This window comes from Nicotiana attenuata, chromosome 4, assembly GCF_001879085.1.
Source record: "Nicotiana attenuata strain UT chromosome 4, NIATTr2, whole genome shotgun sequence".
Lineage (NCBI taxonomy): Eukaryota > Viridiplantae > Streptophyta > Magnoliopsida > Solanales > Solanaceae > Nicotiana > Nicotiana attenuata.
In genome coordinates this window covers 3,578,263-3,595,363 of record NC_031992.1, presented here as the reverse complement: position 1 = coordinate 3,595,363, position 17,101 = coordinate 3,578,263, and the positions used below count along the sequence as shown (strand labels likewise).

Here is a 17,101-nt window from a genome sequence, read left to right as displayed (position 1 = left end):
CCCCCCCCCAAACTTCACTAAGAACAACGTTTGCACGTTTGTTTCATTATATTAGACTGTGGCTCCTTAAATTCTTGACATATATTCAGGTACTTCATTTCTTCCTAGTTCTTCGCACTCTTGTCTTGTTCATCTTTGGTTAAGGTTTTTATCTGTACTGAAATTAATTACTTGAATTGGGTTTTGGGTTTAATCAGGTTTTTGGGTTTTGAAGCAGTCTCTTTAGGGTTTTTCAGTGAGCTGAAATTTTGATTAATCTAATAGAAATTGCTGAAGTTGTTTGATCATTCCGAATATAATTGTTTGTAAACATTTCCAGTTTGATTAGGGTGTCATAAAAATTGAATCTTTGCTTGATTCTGATGGCTCAGTCTAATTCTAAGCCACCTATGAGTCACAATTTCGGTGTGGGAGCTTGTCATGTGAGGTCTTTATCTCAACCAAGCAATTTTTTGAATAATTGTTTGCCCCCTTTGAGCCCTTTACCTCCTAGCGAGCCGTCGATGGTGTCGGCTAATGCTAATTTGAAGGACACATCCATGGAGGAAGTAGATGTGAATTGTCAAGTTCCAAAAGTTGTGTCTAACCTTGTAAGGGAAAATGCGTTGCGGGGTAGTGACGGTCTTCCTCCTCGGAAAGGACATCGTCGATCTAATAGTGATGTTCCGTTAGGATTCTCGGATATGATTCAGTCTTCGCCTCAGTTGATGCCCATAAGTGGGCAGAGAATTTCAGGGAGAGCAGTGAATCTTGGGGATAGCTCGGGGAGGGAAAAAACAATTGATTTGCAGAAACAGCCAATGGGTTTGAGTAGTAATGGAAGGATTGATGTAAAGGGAATTGGTGAGAGGAAATCAAGGGGAGAGGTTACGGATGAGTTGTTGTTTTCCTACATGAATTTGGAAAATATAGAGGCATTGAACTCTTCTGGCACTGAGGATAGAGATAAGGGCAGCATGGTTAGTGGTACAAAGGTAAGCGGTAATGAGAGCAGCAACAATGAAGCAGAAAGTCTTTTGAAAGGGAACGGTGTTAGCAGCCAACTGACAAGTTTAAGGGAAGGGATCAAGAGGAGTGCCGATGCAGATATTGCTCCAACCACGCGTCACTTTAGGAGTCTTTCCATGGATAGTGCAATTGGAGGTTTTCACTATGGAGACGAGTCACCAAAGTTACCAGCTTCTCTAGTAAACCATTCCGGTCAGCTTTCACCTAGTAATTCAGGAAATGAAAGTTCGAGCCAGCGCAATTTTGACTTTGGAAATGCTGAATTTAGTGAAGCTGAGATGAAGAAGATTATGGCAGATGAAAGACTTGCTGAGATTGCAGTTTCAGATCCAAAGCGTGCCAAAAGGTATGGAGATTAGCTGCTAAAAGATTCTTGTATATATTTGTATCCCTTTAAGAAGCCCAACTTTTGGTTGTCCATAATATCGAAAAGCCATGTATGCAAATCTTACTTGACAGTTTCATTCCTCAGGATATTGGCTAATCGTCAATCTGCTGCTCGATCCAAGGAGCGTAAATTGCGTTACATCTCAGAATTGGAATATAAGGTTCAAAAGCTACAGACAGAAGCCACTACTTTATCCACACAAGTTACCATCCTGCAGGTGCCTATAGAAAATGTTGTGGTTTTCCTTCAACGCTTCTTTTTTTCAGTTTTTTTTATTGGATTTTCATATACTTGGTACAGAAAGATTTTACTGAGATCTCAAGCCTGAACAGTGAGCTGAAATTCCGCGTTCAAGCCATGGAACAACAGGCACAACTTAGAGATGGTATTACCTTTCCGCTTTCATTTTCTTTTGGTTTCTAAGTATCTAGTGTGTTGCAAAAAGGTATCTTGTGTGTTACAATTGGGAAGCGGCCGAAATAAAATGTTTCACAGTATAAACGTTTATAAGTTAAAATATACTTTAATGAGTATTTTCTGAAAGTTGTCATTAAAGACTTAAAGTCATCAATTTTTTGGAGTTTTTGCAAAATTTTGTGGAAAGCTTTCCAATTTTTATTGGTTTCTTGTTTCCTTTTCTGTAGTTTGAAAAGATATAATCTCCATCAAGTACATTCTAAGAGTATCAACTTAGTTTCATAGATTGTTTTAGATATTGGTGGCCTCCATCTGCCTTGAACTTAACTGAAGTTTATTCGATTAATGCATTTCCGGTATTCTTTCAAGATAAGAAGTTCTATGCTGATAATTTTCAATTTGTTTTGGCAAAATGAATTTATCTGCATAGAACCTCTTATCAAAATAGGGGGAACACCTCCTTTGTATTTTGCTTGCATCCTCCCAATGTGATAATATCCTTAGTTTGTCTTAAAAAAACTATTTTATTTTTGTAATGTGTTTGTTTGGTGTGACAATTACCTCTTAAAAATAAAATCATAAAACTTGAAGATGTTTAGAAATATTTGGGTGGTCGCTGAAAACAGCTGGATAAGTAGTTTTATAGAAACAAAAAAGGCATTTAAGTTTTGTCGAAAGAAAAGGTTGCAAGTTAACCTGATTTGAACTTCATGGCTCTAGCCTTCTGCATATTGTTTTTATTGCTATTGTTTGAAGAAAATGGGAGGAAGGAGATTTTAATGGTGTTAGTGAGCTCATAATTGAGTAGATGGGTTTTATGAAGTACTTCTATGTGAGACAGAAAACAGAGGAGAAGAGATTAGTATGAGAAAAGCCTTTCAGGATAATTGAAAAGTAAGTAGGGGATGCAAATTCGATTACGTAAAGTTTAAATGGCAGATGGATGGGGCACGTACACAAACGAGGAGTTACTAACCACAATACCAATTCAATGTTATGTGAAATTGATGCACAATCAATCACTATTTAATCACTTTTGTTTGTTTGGTTGGAAATTTTCAAAATGTAAGTGCTGCGAAAATTTCAATTTCCCTCTCTGAGAACTGACCCAAAAACTGAATCAGTGAACCTAAATATTTAATGTAGTCGTTTCAGTAGGATTAATTTGATTCTAACCAATAATGAACAGGCCTGCTCAGAAAATCATGATTTTCTTTAACAGTTTACCCCAACATCAGCATCTTTCCATTGACTCCATACATATTTTTTTTTCTTATTTGGTTTACTAAGTTAATTAGGGTGGAATTTTCTCTTAAAAGTTGCAATATTTGTACCAAATAATTCCTTTATGAAAGCTCTGAAGGCTAAGGCATTAGAAAATTAAATGTGCCACAGAGCAAGTTTGCCCATGTTTGTTGATTGCTTTAGAATAAGTTTATGGTAAATTTAAGGTAGTACAAGTTATATTGTTCTATCATGCCTGCTCTGTATATATATATATATATATATATATATATATATATGTGAAACTATGTGGGTGTCTTTTCGATGCACCTACCCGCAAAGATGGACATTTGTAACTTTAGCTTTCCCTCTTCAGCTCTGCATGAGGCATTAACTTCGGAAGTCCAGCGTTTGAAGCTTGCAGCAGGGGAACTTAGGGAGGAAGGACGGTTGCCTAATAGCATGATACAACGGATGCCAGTGAAGCATAATATGTTCCCGATGCAGCGACAGCAGCCTAGTCAAATCCAACAATTATCCGTTGGAAAACCAACCACTGCATCATCGGCTTCAGCCACACCTGCATCCGCCTAGTGGGCGATACAGACAATTGAGGAGGTGAAGATCGTCTTCAAATGAAACCAAAAAGTTCGTTACCTATTACTGGTATCTCATGCTATGCACAGTGCTGAGAACCTGAGTTTTACATAGTATTTATACAAGGGTTTTTACACATTTCTGGTACAATCCTTATTCTCTATGTTTTAAACATTATTTTGTTCATTGGAAATGACTATGACAATAAATTGGAGTCAAACTTTGAGCCAATATTTTCTCCTATACTGTTCTCTAGTTCCAAGGAAATTGAGGGCTGACTATCTTAGTTAGTCTCAGTTCCTCTGGATTTCTACTACTACTGCAACCTATCGTTCAGTCTGCTTAGTGCATGTTGTCTTTCCAACTTTCTTAAGCGTATGACGCACGTCATACGATTGGAATCTGTTGATGAAACTTTGGTAAGTTTAGAACAATATACTTGGATTGATCCCCAGCTGTTGCTGAGCTCTTACAATGTACAAGTCTTTTTATGTGGTGGTCTTCCTTCTTACTCTGTACTTGCAAAGTATAAGACCATATCTCCTCTCACAAAAAAGTATTAGTTCAAGTTTAGAGTTAGTTTAACCCCATTTGACTAAAGGAGGCTAAATGAAACAAGGAAAAAGAAAAGTAGTAAAAGGTGGAGACAAGGAAATGCACCAAAAGTAATGTTGTCTAATGTAATGAAACTTTGTTGTTTAATGCTTTTAGTAATCTGAAGTACAATGATGAACTGCCTTCATATCTTAGAAATCAGAGTTCAAATTTCAGCATACCAACGGTTACGCGGCGCCTTCCTGAGATTCCTTCGAAGGGCGACGTAAGGCTAAGCAACAGATGTCAGTGCAGTTACTATCCGCCAACTGAGGTCCCTTCAGTACGCTAGACGAGATGTACGGAAAAATCAATGTCATGAACAATTGAGAAAACAGAATTGAAAATTGGGAATGAAAGCTTGATTGCATTAATGAAAGCTATTACAAAAAGGCTACGCGACGTCGAGGGGATATTAAATATTTTTTTTTAAACCTACCTAATTCGTAGACAAGATTACTTGATACTTGTGCTTGTACGACATAGAAAATACTCTATGAAATAATAGAATTGATATATACTGGCTAGACACCATTGTCATATAATCTAAACTACAAACGACATGGTATACGTAATATTTATAGTTTTCTATAATTAACATGAGATCAACAACAACAACAACCCAGTACAATCAATTGAGATCGCAACTTGAAATCGCGATATACAATTGAAAACCTATGGTCATAGGATCACTGCTACTTAATTAAGCATATAAAAAAAGAAAAATAGTGGAAGGTGTAAGAGAAAAATCCAAAAAGAGCAACTAGATAATGACCAAAGAGTCCAAAAAAAGGGCATATGCCCTCCACCCCATAGGAAAACGAATCAAAATTCTCCAGTGGACAAAACCCTTAAACCCTACACAAATGTCGCAAATTCCTATAAAATAAAAAATATCTATCCGACAGCGACCACTAAATCGAACATAACGTACATATTGTATAGTATATAGTTTCTTCTAATTTTCCAAATTCAAAAAAATCACACTGCATTGAGTTGAGTTAAAGAAAAAGCGAAAAAAGAAAAACAAAAGAAAAAGCAAAGCACTATAATTATCCATTCCACCAATCCGTATATCCACTTTCGACCCACAAATTTAATATAAAGCCTCAAATTCTCGGAATACACAAATACAAATTAAAATCTTCTTTTAATAGCGTTATTTTGTAGGGTTTCTGATGTTCACTTTCTGAAACTACTGCTATTACTTTGTTTTGCTTATAGACCCGTTTGCCGCCGATTCCTTTCAAATCTCCGTTACTCTGCCGATCACCGGCAGTTTTGTTGTGCTGAGGTTACGTTTCATTTCGATCTACGTTTTTTTGAATTTTTTCGACCGTTGAGTGAGTTCGCCGGAGATGTCGGAGGTAGAGGCAGAGAAGACGGTGGAGGAAGGGGTGGTGAAGGGTGGTGAGCTGCTGTTTTGTGGATGTACTGGTTGGGATGCTGTTGGTCGCCGGAAAGTGGCGGAAGGGAATTTGATTTCTCCGACGAGACTTCGACCGCTTGTTGGTGTCAACATTTGTTTCGTTGCCTCTGGCTGCGGTATATTATATTCTTTTTTGCTTTTCCCCTTAAAAATGTTTTTTGCTTAGTTGTATTGCTACACTTGTATTGTGTTTTTTTTAAAAATCTTTTTAGTTTGAAAATGTAGTGGAATGTATGTTGAGGATTCATATGCTCGACCCCGATTAGTTTGGATTAAGTCAAAGTTATTGTTTTTAGTGATTCTGCTATTATTCTTTTTCATTTTTTCCCTTACATGGTGGTGGGAATGCAGCTTCTTGTCATTGTGTAGCACTAGATACTGAAGGACGTTGCTATACATGGGGAAGGAATGAGGCAAGTTGTTTTGTTTGTGTTTACCTTTGCCTGTTTATGCTGCTTTTGTTACTGTAATGTGAAGTATTGTGGTTTTGCAGAAAGGGCAGCTTGGTCATGGAGATAAAATTACACGTGATAGACCAACTGTTGTTTCTGAACTCTCCAAGTAAGTTGTTCTTTGCTTGTGTCTTCCTTCAATGACAGATATAGCTGTTTTTTTGGAAATATTTACCAAGTTCAAACCCGTTACCACAATGGAGTATTGGTTGCAGTGGTATAACGTACCCTATGGCTAAAGACCCTATATTTGTCCTATTTTCCCCTGCTTATAGTTATTTGGTTTTCTCAAAACCCTAAATTTTGCCCTATTTCCCCCCCCCCTGCTGATAGCTCTTTGGTTCTCTCTTTGTTGAAAACGTTGGGACAAAGTCCTACCTTTCTTTTTTATTTGCTTAACAAAAAAGAATCTACCTTTATTTTGTTTCGTCATTGTTTGAGGTCGGTTAAGCATTCTGCAAAAGTTAGTCGCCTCTATAGCCATGAGGAAACTAAGTTGTAGGTTTGATATTCATAAGATGCCATAATGCTACAACTTTATTTTATGTTTAATTAAATGGTTGGTCATGCCTCTTGACTGCAACTTGGAATATTAGGAACAACATGAGTTGGCTTTAAACAATATATAGGTTGTTATGATAATTTAAGCGCATATGTAGATGATTTCAAATTTGTAGTTCTTATGAGGGAGGTGTTATTGGGCTCGTTTTCTTGCTTCCCTTTCTTATAAGGTACAGCAAACATTTTATTGCTTAAACTGAATGTATATGTGTATAGAAGCAAGAAATGCTTCCAGTACCCTTCTTAAGTTCCCTCTATGGTTAGTCCATATCTCCTGAAACCTTTGTCTATTATATATCTACTTCTGTCATTAAATAAAACCTTTTCATTTCAGGCATAAAATCATTAGAGCCGCAGCTGGAAGGAGCCACACAGTGGTAGTGACTGAAGATGGACAGTCATTTGCTTTTGGTTGGAATAAACATGGGCAGCTTGGTACAGGCTCTGCAAAAAATGGTGTGCACCTTTGTCACCCTACTTTGCTTGTTCCCTCTCTGTTCGTCTGTTTGATACATACTTGTGAATTAGTTCATGTGACATAAAATATGATGACTATATGTCTTTCTTTCACCTTTGTGCATTATTGCTTAATGCATTTCTCTGATGGATGCTTTTAGGTGCCTATCTTACAATAGGGGCCAATTCCTCTTTGGAACTTTATGTATGGAATCTCTTCCTTTTTTTTCCGACTGAAAAACTGGTGAATTTTAGTTACGAGAATGGTGAATGCGATTCTGTCATGCCTTAGAAAAAGCTAGTTAATACGCTTCAAGAAGTTCAAGTCTTTTGTATGAAGAATGCATGAAATGGCGGACACAATTGTTGAGGGCCATTTTGCGTGTTTTTCCAGTTCTTTCTTGACTTAACAGGAAAATTATATGCTTACCAGGGTTTCCATTTAATCACCTTTTTGTTCTAGGAAACCGTCGCATTGAGGTTGATTTGGTGCTGAACTATCTTAACATAAGTAAGAATGATAATGTAAGTAGTAACAGTGTTTATCTTGACATATGAATTATTCGAGGGCTGGTTTGTGCCAATATCTTCTGCCAGAGCTCTTTACTGTGTCCCGCTTGAGGAATGAGTTGCATTTCTATGGTAGATTGTGTGAACTTCACTTGCAAAAGAGATAAGATTGATGAGAAGTTGAGAACACTAGTAATTTGGTAACTAAAAAACTTAAGACACAGGTTTGTAACTGAGGAGTCCAATTTTTCAAAGAATGAAGAACTTAACAACTTAGAGATCTATATTTCTTTTCTTTCAATAAGCATTTTCTGGAGCATTGATCATGGCCTTGAATAAAAAATTAGGAGATGGAATCCATGCAGAGAAACAGTTAAGGTGAAAGGGCTGGGAACAGGTGAAATTCAGTTACTTGACTGAGTGGAGCGGAGGGGGAAGTTGATAATGTAATCTACTATTCAATCTGGCTAGTGGCAAGTTAACAAATTTTAATCCTGCCTTCGATTCCTCTGGATGTTGTGGCAAGCAAAGGATTGCTGAACCTATATATTTAATTCAACTTCTGTTTGGTTATAGAATCTGTTATGCTCAATTTTTCGTTTTGACGGTTAGGCTATAGTGATTTACAGTGGAATTACGTGTGCATATCCTCGCTCAGCCAATATTGTACAGTTATTTGTGTCAATGTGAAGTTAATCTGCACTGGATGGCGGAGACATCTATGTCCATGTTCCCAAGGGTGCTCGGGATTTAATTACAGCAGTGTGGCATTTGATAATGACTAGCTGGGATGGCTTTAAAAAGAACTAGCTGGGATGGCTTTAAAAAAAACTAGATGGGTTTGATATTTGTGTATAGTTCCGTGTGGTTTGGTGATCTTCATTCTGTTATTCTTCAATATTTCATTTAGGTCCTTTAGTAGTTTGAGTGTTTGACTTGTATTGTAATTGATTAATTCTTTATTTCTTTGAGATGATGTTGAGGCCATCCTGAAGAATCCCACAAGTGGCTTTGTCTTCTTCCCCCCCACCCCACAAAAAAAAAGTTCCGTCTGTCTACCCCTTTTTTACTATTAGCTAAAAACATTTAAGAACTGCAAATTTTATGCATGATACTTTACATTTACAGTTTGATAATGTATTATCGAGAAGATCCATACAACTCTTTGGTAAAAAAAATTTAAGCAGTAAAAGAAAAAGCAAGTGCAGCAGACAACAAAAACAACAACAACCCAGTGAGACCCCAGGGAGGGTAGTGTGTACGCAGACCATACCCCTACTCCGGAGGAGTAGAGAGGCTGTTTCCGGCAAGTGCAGCAGATTGAAACATAATTTTGTAATAGACAGCAGAGCCTGCGAGAAGTACATGCAGTTCTGCTTAAAGTTTGTTCATTAAAATATTTAAGATCATACAAGAGGGGTTGCTCTGATGGTAAGCAACCTCCACTTCCAACCAAGAGGTTGTGAGTTCGAGTCTCCCCAAGAGCAAGGTGGGAAGTTCTTGGAGGGAAGGATGCCGAGGGCCTATTTGGAAACAGCCTCTCTACCCCAGGGTAGGGGTAAGGTCTGCGTACACACTACCCTCCCCAGACCCCACTAAGTGGGATTATACTGGGTTGTTGTTGTTGTTGTTGTTGTATATAATCTGGTGTAGGAAAGAACAACAATTCTTTGATTATATAAGCCAGTGAGTAGGACCTTATAAAACGAACCACAAACTTGCTTTACGCAACCTGCTGTCTTTATTTCCTAGCATTTCGAGCCTATTAATTTCTTCTGTCTTGGGTCAGTTTCCATTCTTTTATAAAATAATAAATTAAAATCATCACTTCTTTGTATTGTTGCAGAAATTGAATCATCTCCAGTCCAATGTGCTGTCTCTGATGTCAAAACTGCTACTTGTGGGGCTGACTTTACTGTGTGGCTAACCTCAGTCGAAGGAGCTTCTATATTGTATGGTTTGTAAATTTTTTACTTTCTACCACCTTGATAATGCTGTGTATCAGTAGAAAATATTTGTTGTGCCATTTTCAGCTCCGATTTTGCTTACTCTCTGATTCACATGTTATTTTGTGGTTTCTAGAACTGCCGGTCTGCCTCAGTATGGTCAGCTTGGTCATGGTACTGACAATGAGGTACGGTTAGGAAATTTTCTCATTTGTTTTTACTTTATCTTCTGTGACATGGACAAACACTTCCAACATTTCCTTCTTACATATCGGAAGTTTATGTCTTCAGCATGATGTATAACAAAATCTCGAATTGCAATATTTCCTTTTGCAGCAACAGTATGTCACCACAAGATCATCTGTTCAATGTAATTAATAATGATACAACTTTCTTGATACTTGTTCATAAATTGAAATCATAGTTAGCAGCAATTGGATGAGCATAGTTGTTATCTTCTCCACTTTATCTTGTTTTTCTATCAAGGCCTTGTTGTCCATTGCAATTGGTTGAGCTTGTTCTTTATGTTAACAGGCAAATTGAAAATTTGATCATCTAAGGTCTACTTTCTAAAAACTTGCATCTTTATTTCTCCTTTAGCCTTGTTCTCTTCCTGCTTTGCACACAAAGTTAAGGAGATTGGTACACTAAACAGGCAAAATGCTTGTGCTTCTGAAAAACTGCTTGTGCTTCTACTCAAAAATACTTTTTTTCTTCCTAGAAGCTTGGCCAAACACCTCAACTTTGGGAGAAAACATTTTTTTTCTTTTAAAAAAAGTGCTTTTGGCCTTGGAGAAGCTTGGCCAAACAAGCTATAAATGAGTTGGTCTGTCATTAGTTGTGCCTTATCGCGACACCTTATTCGAGACTGTGGAAGCTGATATTTTGATGTTTAAATTTGGAAGAGATTGTAATAAATTCACATAGTAGCATCTTTATGTTTGAAAGTGGGACTTCTTGCTTTCTTTGAATTAATCAAGGATGCCCTGTAACGTGCAGTATAATACAAAAGATAGCTCGGTAAGGCTAGCCTATGAAGCTCAACCCCGACCTAAAGCTATAGCAGCTTTTTCTGGAGAGACTATAGTCAAAGTAGCTTGTGGAACAAATCACACAGGTTCATCTCAACTTAAATTAAACAAATTTAGATATTGTCAGATTTGCTAAGTGACTTTACCTTCTGTTTTTCTGGATTTCAGTTGCAGTGGATAAGAATGGATATGTATACACGTAAGTCCTACCTTAGCTTGTTTGCTTTGACTTGACGATATGTACAGAGGCTGACTTACTCTTTCCTCTGTTTTGGCTAACAAATCCTAGGTGGGGATTTGGCGGTTATGGGAGGTTCGTGTATTCTATTTCATATTTTCCTATGTCTATGTAGTGGAGGTCTATTGCACCACTGTGTCTTTTCCGTGCTCTTTTTGGATCTTACAAGTATAAACAAAAAGATGTGCTTGATTTTGCTGATGGCAGGCTTGGTCATAGAGAACAGAAGGACGAGTGGGCTCCTCGACGAGTTGACGTTTTCACACGGCAGAATGTCTTGCCTCCAAATGCAGTGGTTTCAGCAGGTTCTGCCAGCTCAGCATGCACTGCTGGTATGGTTTTTCTTGCTCTTTTTGGCGTCCCCGTTTTGTTTTGACATCATTTTGAAATTTTATCTGTACGCTTGTAAGCTGCTCCCCACGTGAGATGCCATCATCATTGATATGTCTACTAGCTCCACCTTTTCTACATGAAATTTTCTATTCCAAATATTTCTTTTTCAAAAACCTCTCCCCAAAAGTTTTCTAATGGCTCCTAATAAGTTTCTACAGCCTAGAGGTGCGTTCACATGAGTAGATTGCCATCTTTAAATGTATATTCTAAAGATGATTATAATTACATGTAGTGCTTCCTCGTTTAGTTATTGCTTTGAGGGAAGAAGGGGAAAAAGCCATTATTCAACACTATAAAATTGATTATTCCCACGACTAAGTGGATTGTTAGCCGACATCTTTTTTAGAATGTGAACATAAAGTTAGCTGTCTAGTTATGTGTAAAAAGTGTAAAATTGATGTATGGTTATTTTTGGTTCTTGAATTACAAATTACATGTGAAAATAAGTAAGGTGGTATTATAGGCTAATCAAATCCTTGTTAATTTTTAATACCACTACAAAAAAAACCAGTGTAATCTCACTAAGTGGTATCTGGGGAGGGTAGAGTGTATGCAGACCTTATCCCTACCCTGTGAAGTTGGAGAGGCTGTTTATTTTACCACCTTACTGATTTTCACATGTAATCCACACTTCAAGAACCAAAAATAACCAGACATTAAATGAAATAAAGAAAGAAAAAGAAGCAGAAACAACAAGCAGTAACGACAACAAGTCCTTGTTAATTCTTAATATGTTAAACTAATGTCTAAATTTTAAGTAATCAACCAATCAACTATGCTTTATTCCAAACTAGTTAGGTTTTTTTTTTTTTTAAAATTATCATTCTTTGTATCCATCCTACTTTCAAAAGATTATCCTAGTTATTCACATTGGTAATCTTCTTGCAATCCGATTTTGGTAGTGGACAAGTTTTGTGAAGCTTACATCGGTGGATTTTGTGGTTCTAAAAATTTAATAACCATTGGTCAAAGATCGTAAAAGAAAAACTGACCAATAGTAAACATACAACCATGATCCCAAAATACTCGACCAACCTTGATTGCGTGGAAATTAAAACTAAATTGATTGAAATATTTACTATTGTTAGTTAGCGGTTAAAACTATTATGCGACATGTAGACAAGTGAAGGAAATATTTGGTTTGAACAAGCATAGTTCTTAGTTGTTTAAATTTTGGCGGCAGAGTTTGTCATACTAGGAATGAGGTTAATTTTTTCAGGACACGGTAGAAATAAAAAGCAGGTTATGTATCTTTTATAATGGAGTTAGGCGGTAATGTCTGTCTGAAATTTGCTCTGCAAGTAAAGTCATTCTACACAATATGTGATCAGGCCACTTTCTACTAATTGCAATATGATGGGCCCATGAATAGCAATAAACATCTCTAACTTAGAACTTTTAATAATGTTTTCTTGTGCAGGAGGAGGACAGCTTTACATGTGGGGCAAAGTAAAGAACAGCGGGGATGATTGGATGTATCCTAAACCTCTTCTGGATTTGAGGTTTTGTTCTTTATAACATTTGAATTTCCAATTTTTTATTTTGGTCATAATATTAGTAAAGATGACAGAATGAGCTGCTTGTGTGATGTATTCCATGTACTCTGTGAATTATAATGTTTGTGATAACAATACTGAGTGAGGTATAATTTTGTCCATGTTTTCGGGTTACATCTGTGATAACATCAATGAAGATGGAGTTTAGATTTTCTTTTCCTTTCGTCTTGTCATTAGGGGTAATAGGGTGATTTCAACGCAAAGTCATGGCAGAGTATCTTTTGTAGTCTTGGTTGCTTCTTTGGATATCTTGTGTTCAAGTTACAATTTTCGCTTTTCATTTTGGAAGATCTTTAAAGCAACCACTCTTTAATGGGGTATTGTTGTATCCGCTTACCCAGCCATTGGCTGGGGCTATATTTAATAGGACATTCTCTATTCAAAAGCACAACATTTTTCTTCTGTTATTAAGACTACTGGATTGATATTTGTGCTATATTCTGGATTTCTAGTGGATGGAACCTACGATGTATGGATTCTGGAAATATGCACCACTTTGTCGGTGCTGATTCCTCGTGCATTAGTTGGGGCCACGCACAATCAGGGGAGCTGGGTTATGGACCAACTGGACAAAAGTAGGTTTGATTCATATCTATTCTTTTTTTGGGTGAGTTCTATGCACTTACTCTTCGTTTATTTCGTCTTTTTCTCAATAGATCTTCAGCAGTCCCTAAGAAGGTAGACATTTTAGATGGCATGCATGTTATCAGGTTAGTCTATTTCTGAAAAAATGTTAATCTTAGAAGATGGAACTTTACATGCTGAATCCTAGGGTCTCCCTTTTTGTAGTGTTGCTTGCGGATTTGCCCACTCCATGGTTGTGATTGACAAGACCAATGTTGAAGATCGACTTGATCAGGTAATATTACTGTTACAGTTAATGTTTTCGCCTATATGCGTTATCTTGATATTGAGTATTAATTTATATTGATAAATTTAGACCTTCCTATGACATGTCATTTTTTTGGTTTAGGGGTGGGGATCATAAAGACATTTGGTTTATTTTATTTGCCCGTGTAAGTTATCTAATTTCTTCCATTTATTCCTCGCAGCTTGACGTATATGATGGCAAGGCTTCTGAGGAAGGTACAGCTCTTACCTTCATCTATCTCTATATGTTCAGAGATTAAAAGTATGTGGATGAAGTTCTTTCTTATAGCTTGTAGTAGGGGTTTTTGGGAGAAAAAACTTTGCTTCTTTGTGTTTGCTTCAAGTGCGATTGAATCAAGTATCCATGGAATTGCTAATTCCTTTAGGAGATGAAAGAAAGGAAAGTCTGTCAATGATAGTCAATTCATCTCCATGTCTTTGTTCCTTCCCCAACCCCAAACCCCACCCCCTAACCTTGGATATGTTTTGTGACCTTATTTTTTTATTGATGCTATGCAGGATAATGTTTCATAAGATATGCTATTTGGAAATAATCCAAAAATATGAAGTGCTCTACAGGATATGGATTTTAAGAGCAGTAGAAGTATGGAATGTATGCAATACAAGTTTAAAGGGAAGGGAGGGGAGGTGATATTAGATGGGGTTGTGGTATCTACATCCAGTCAACTCGCATATATATGTTCAATTTTCAAGGAAAATATCCTAATATATGAAAAATTAATGCATAAAACTAATATACTAGAGGAGAATAGCATAGTTAGCGGAAGTCAAGTGAATTAGATGGAGATAGGTTTTTGCGGTGCCTAATGCAGATTTGCAGACAATTCAAATATTTAGGATCAGTTTTCTAGGAGAATATAACGATAGATGCATTAACAAATAAGTTGGATAGCTAAAATAAAGGACTGCAATGGGTTGCTAGACTAGTAATGTTATATGAGAATAATGTCTGTTAGGCTTAAAATGTCCACGAGATGAATGTCGCAAAAATAGATAACATTGAATATAAAGCTTAGCGCATCGAGGATAAACTTAGAGAAGGTCACTTGAGATGGTTTTGTCATGTCTTATGTGGACCTCTAGATTATAGTGCTCAATCGTCAGCTGGTTTAGGATGTTGTAACCCTCTCTTCGGGGTTGATTATTACGTTAGAGTAGTCAGACATGCCATGTGAAAGGCAAAATTGTTTGCTTGTTGAACTGAGGAAATCGTTGGCATGAAAGTCCTATTTATTTTTACAAAAATCATTCAATGTCTTTTCTTACTATAGTTGCAAATTGATCTTTTGCTGCAGCGAGCGCAGAACCTGTGAGTGAATCTCCAGTTTCTCAAAAGGCTTCCAAAAAAGGGTCTGCTAAGGCACCTGCAAGTTCAAATAAGAGGAAGAAAAAAGATGCATCATCTGATTCTGAAGATGAGGAGGAAAATAGTGATGATGAGAGTGATGACTATGAAGAACAATCTAATGGGCGTGCTAAATCTTCCGGCAGAGGTCGAGGAAAGGCTGCTGGCAAAGCTACAGCAAGTAAAAAGGGCAGTGGCCGTGGGAGGGGTCGGCCACCATCGGCAAATAAAAGCTCCAAGCCTGAAGCAAAAGTATCGACAGGTAAAAGAGGAAGGCCCAGGAAATCGTCAGAGTACAACTTTCCTGGTTAAGTTAAAAGCTTCTCAATATGATGAAATGTATCTTATTCTCCATTGGCTACTTAGTTGCACTTTAAAAAGTACATCATTTTCGTCATTATTTCCATTCTACATTTTGAAATTTAGCAAGTGTAAAGCATTTGTGCTTTAAATTTGTAACCTGTATTGACATAGAACATTGACCGCGAAGATGGAAGTGTTTGTCCGAGTTTGTACCTGGTCAAGCTCGTTTTTGGGGAGAGGAGAAAAAAGGGAAAGAAAAAAAACTTTTCTGGCAGTGAGGTGTATTGGATTTTTTCACTAACCTTATAAGTTGTAGCATTCCTCTCTGATGGCTAATTTATTTTGAACAAATCTGCATTTCAATGGAAGCAAATCTATGCTGATCATCTATGGTGGTCTAAAAGAAGTATTAAACGGAATGTGTTATTCTGGATTAGCTCTGTTAGTAATGGTTTGTTCTTGTCTTGTATATGATCAATGATAGTGATTTATCTTCCTTCTATTTCCAAACATGCCCTTGTGCTAGTTATTGGTTGTATAGGCTTAGAAATAGAGTGGATTATCATAGTCTCAGGCTCCCATTTGGAACACATAGTGGATAATCAATTTTTTGATGTATAGAATTTAGAGGAAATGTGCTCTAGCATGTGCAAGAATCATCTTAAGTGAATTAAACTGTATAATTTCCCTTCTTTTTGTGTTGTTTTCTTGTCTTTCTATTTTTTTTTTCAAGTTATTATTTTCCTTTTAGTATTTGTTTCATTTTCAGAGATGGTGCAATGACATTCTTGCAACAGACGTTGTAGTGATTCAAATGACCACAGTTCGTTTATAATTATGTAGATTTCTTAGTTTTGGACCCTACATTTTAATCGTTGCTTGTAAAGTCAAGCATGGAATAGAAAGAAGCTAGAAACCAGACGTTTAGTTGCTTTCATTTATGGAAAGCTAGTGACTTTTCTCTTTGGGGGAAGCAAATGTGGGGACCAAATATAGAAAAACAAAGAGAAGAGTATTCAAGTTTATGTCTCTACTTGGATTTAAGTCAATACTTCTACCAATAATCGTTCATTCAATCATTCGAAAGCTACTATATTCCTGCAATTTTTTTCCTTTACATTTTCTTGAGGAAAAAAAAAAAGAACTCCTCCCTCACCCTCCCCACCACCACCACCTCCAAAAAAAAGAAAAAGAGAGAAAGGCAGAATTGAGTAAAAATCTCTATAAAATTGGAATGATACAGAATAGATTCACATGAGTTTTGAGTTCTGCGCAAGGATCACTCGCTTAAAGTTCGAGTTTTATTTCCCTCGGAGAAAAAGGAATAAGTTTACTTAAAGTTGAATAATACCTTGATCGTGATAGTTAACTTATCAATTAGATTTGGAAAAAGAAAAATGATTGATTAGAACGACTACAATAGTTTATGGCAGTATATTGTTTGTGAAGAACTCTTTCAAACCAAAATAGAATTGCCCTTTTTCCTTTCTCTAGTAATAAGGCAAAACTATAATGCATTATAGAATGAGATGGATTTGGGTCTCTTATCATTGTTACATGTGTAAACCTACTATTGTTTAGATAAATGTATTTGTTTGCCGCTCTTTAGAATAGTCGACAAAATATATATTTTTGTATATTGTATATTATATACATATAGTATACATATTTTATATACTTTTTGGCTAGTGAATGAATATAATTAGTTTTGATTGACCGAGCAATTTTATATTTGCCCTCTTTTCTAGCTTAGATATGATGA

General features: G+C 36.6%; 2 protein-coding genes across 4 annotated transcripts; both read left to right on the top strand.

The window, feature by feature from the left end:
• Positions 3–3,877, top strand: LOC109224841. Of its 2 annotated transcripts, none has more exons than XM_019389394.1 (5): positions 3–89; positions 320–1,354; positions 1,481–1,613; positions 1,697–1,781; positions 3,414–3,877. In XM_019389394.1, the coding sequence occupies exons 2-5, from the start codon at positions 363–365 to the stop codon at positions 3,629–3,631; spliced, it is 1,428 nt and encodes a 475-aa protein (XP_019244939.1). In that variant the 5' UTR covers positions 3–89; positions 320–362; the 3' UTR covers positions 3,632–3,877. The 2 variants fall into 2 exon arrangements, with proteins under 2 accessions (XP_019244939.1, XP_019244937.1); XM_019389392.1 differs by having other exon boundaries at positions 8–89; positions 198–1,354.
• Positions 5,221–15,765, top strand: LOC109224840 (protein RCC2). Of its 2 annotated transcripts, none has more exons than XM_019389391.1 (16): positions 5,221–5,773; positions 6,009–6,070; positions 6,151–6,218; positions 7,005–7,126; positions 9,483–9,588; positions 9,719–9,770; positions 10,582–10,699; positions 10,782–10,812; positions 10,903–10,926; positions 11,059–11,183; positions 12,665–12,746; positions 13,253–13,375; positions 13,457–13,510; positions 13,590–13,659; positions 13,853–13,886; positions 14,996–15,765. In XM_019389391.1, the coding sequence occupies exons 1-16, from the start codon at positions 5,587–5,589 to the stop codon at positions 15,346–15,348; spliced, it is 1,611 nt and encodes a 536-aa protein (XP_019244936.1). In that variant the 5' UTR covers positions 5,221–5,586; the 3' UTR covers positions 15,349–15,765. The 2 variants fall into 2 exon arrangements, with proteins under 2 accessions (XP_019244936.1, XP_019244935.1); XM_019389390.1 differs by having other exon boundaries at positions 5,222–5,773; positions 14,987–15,765.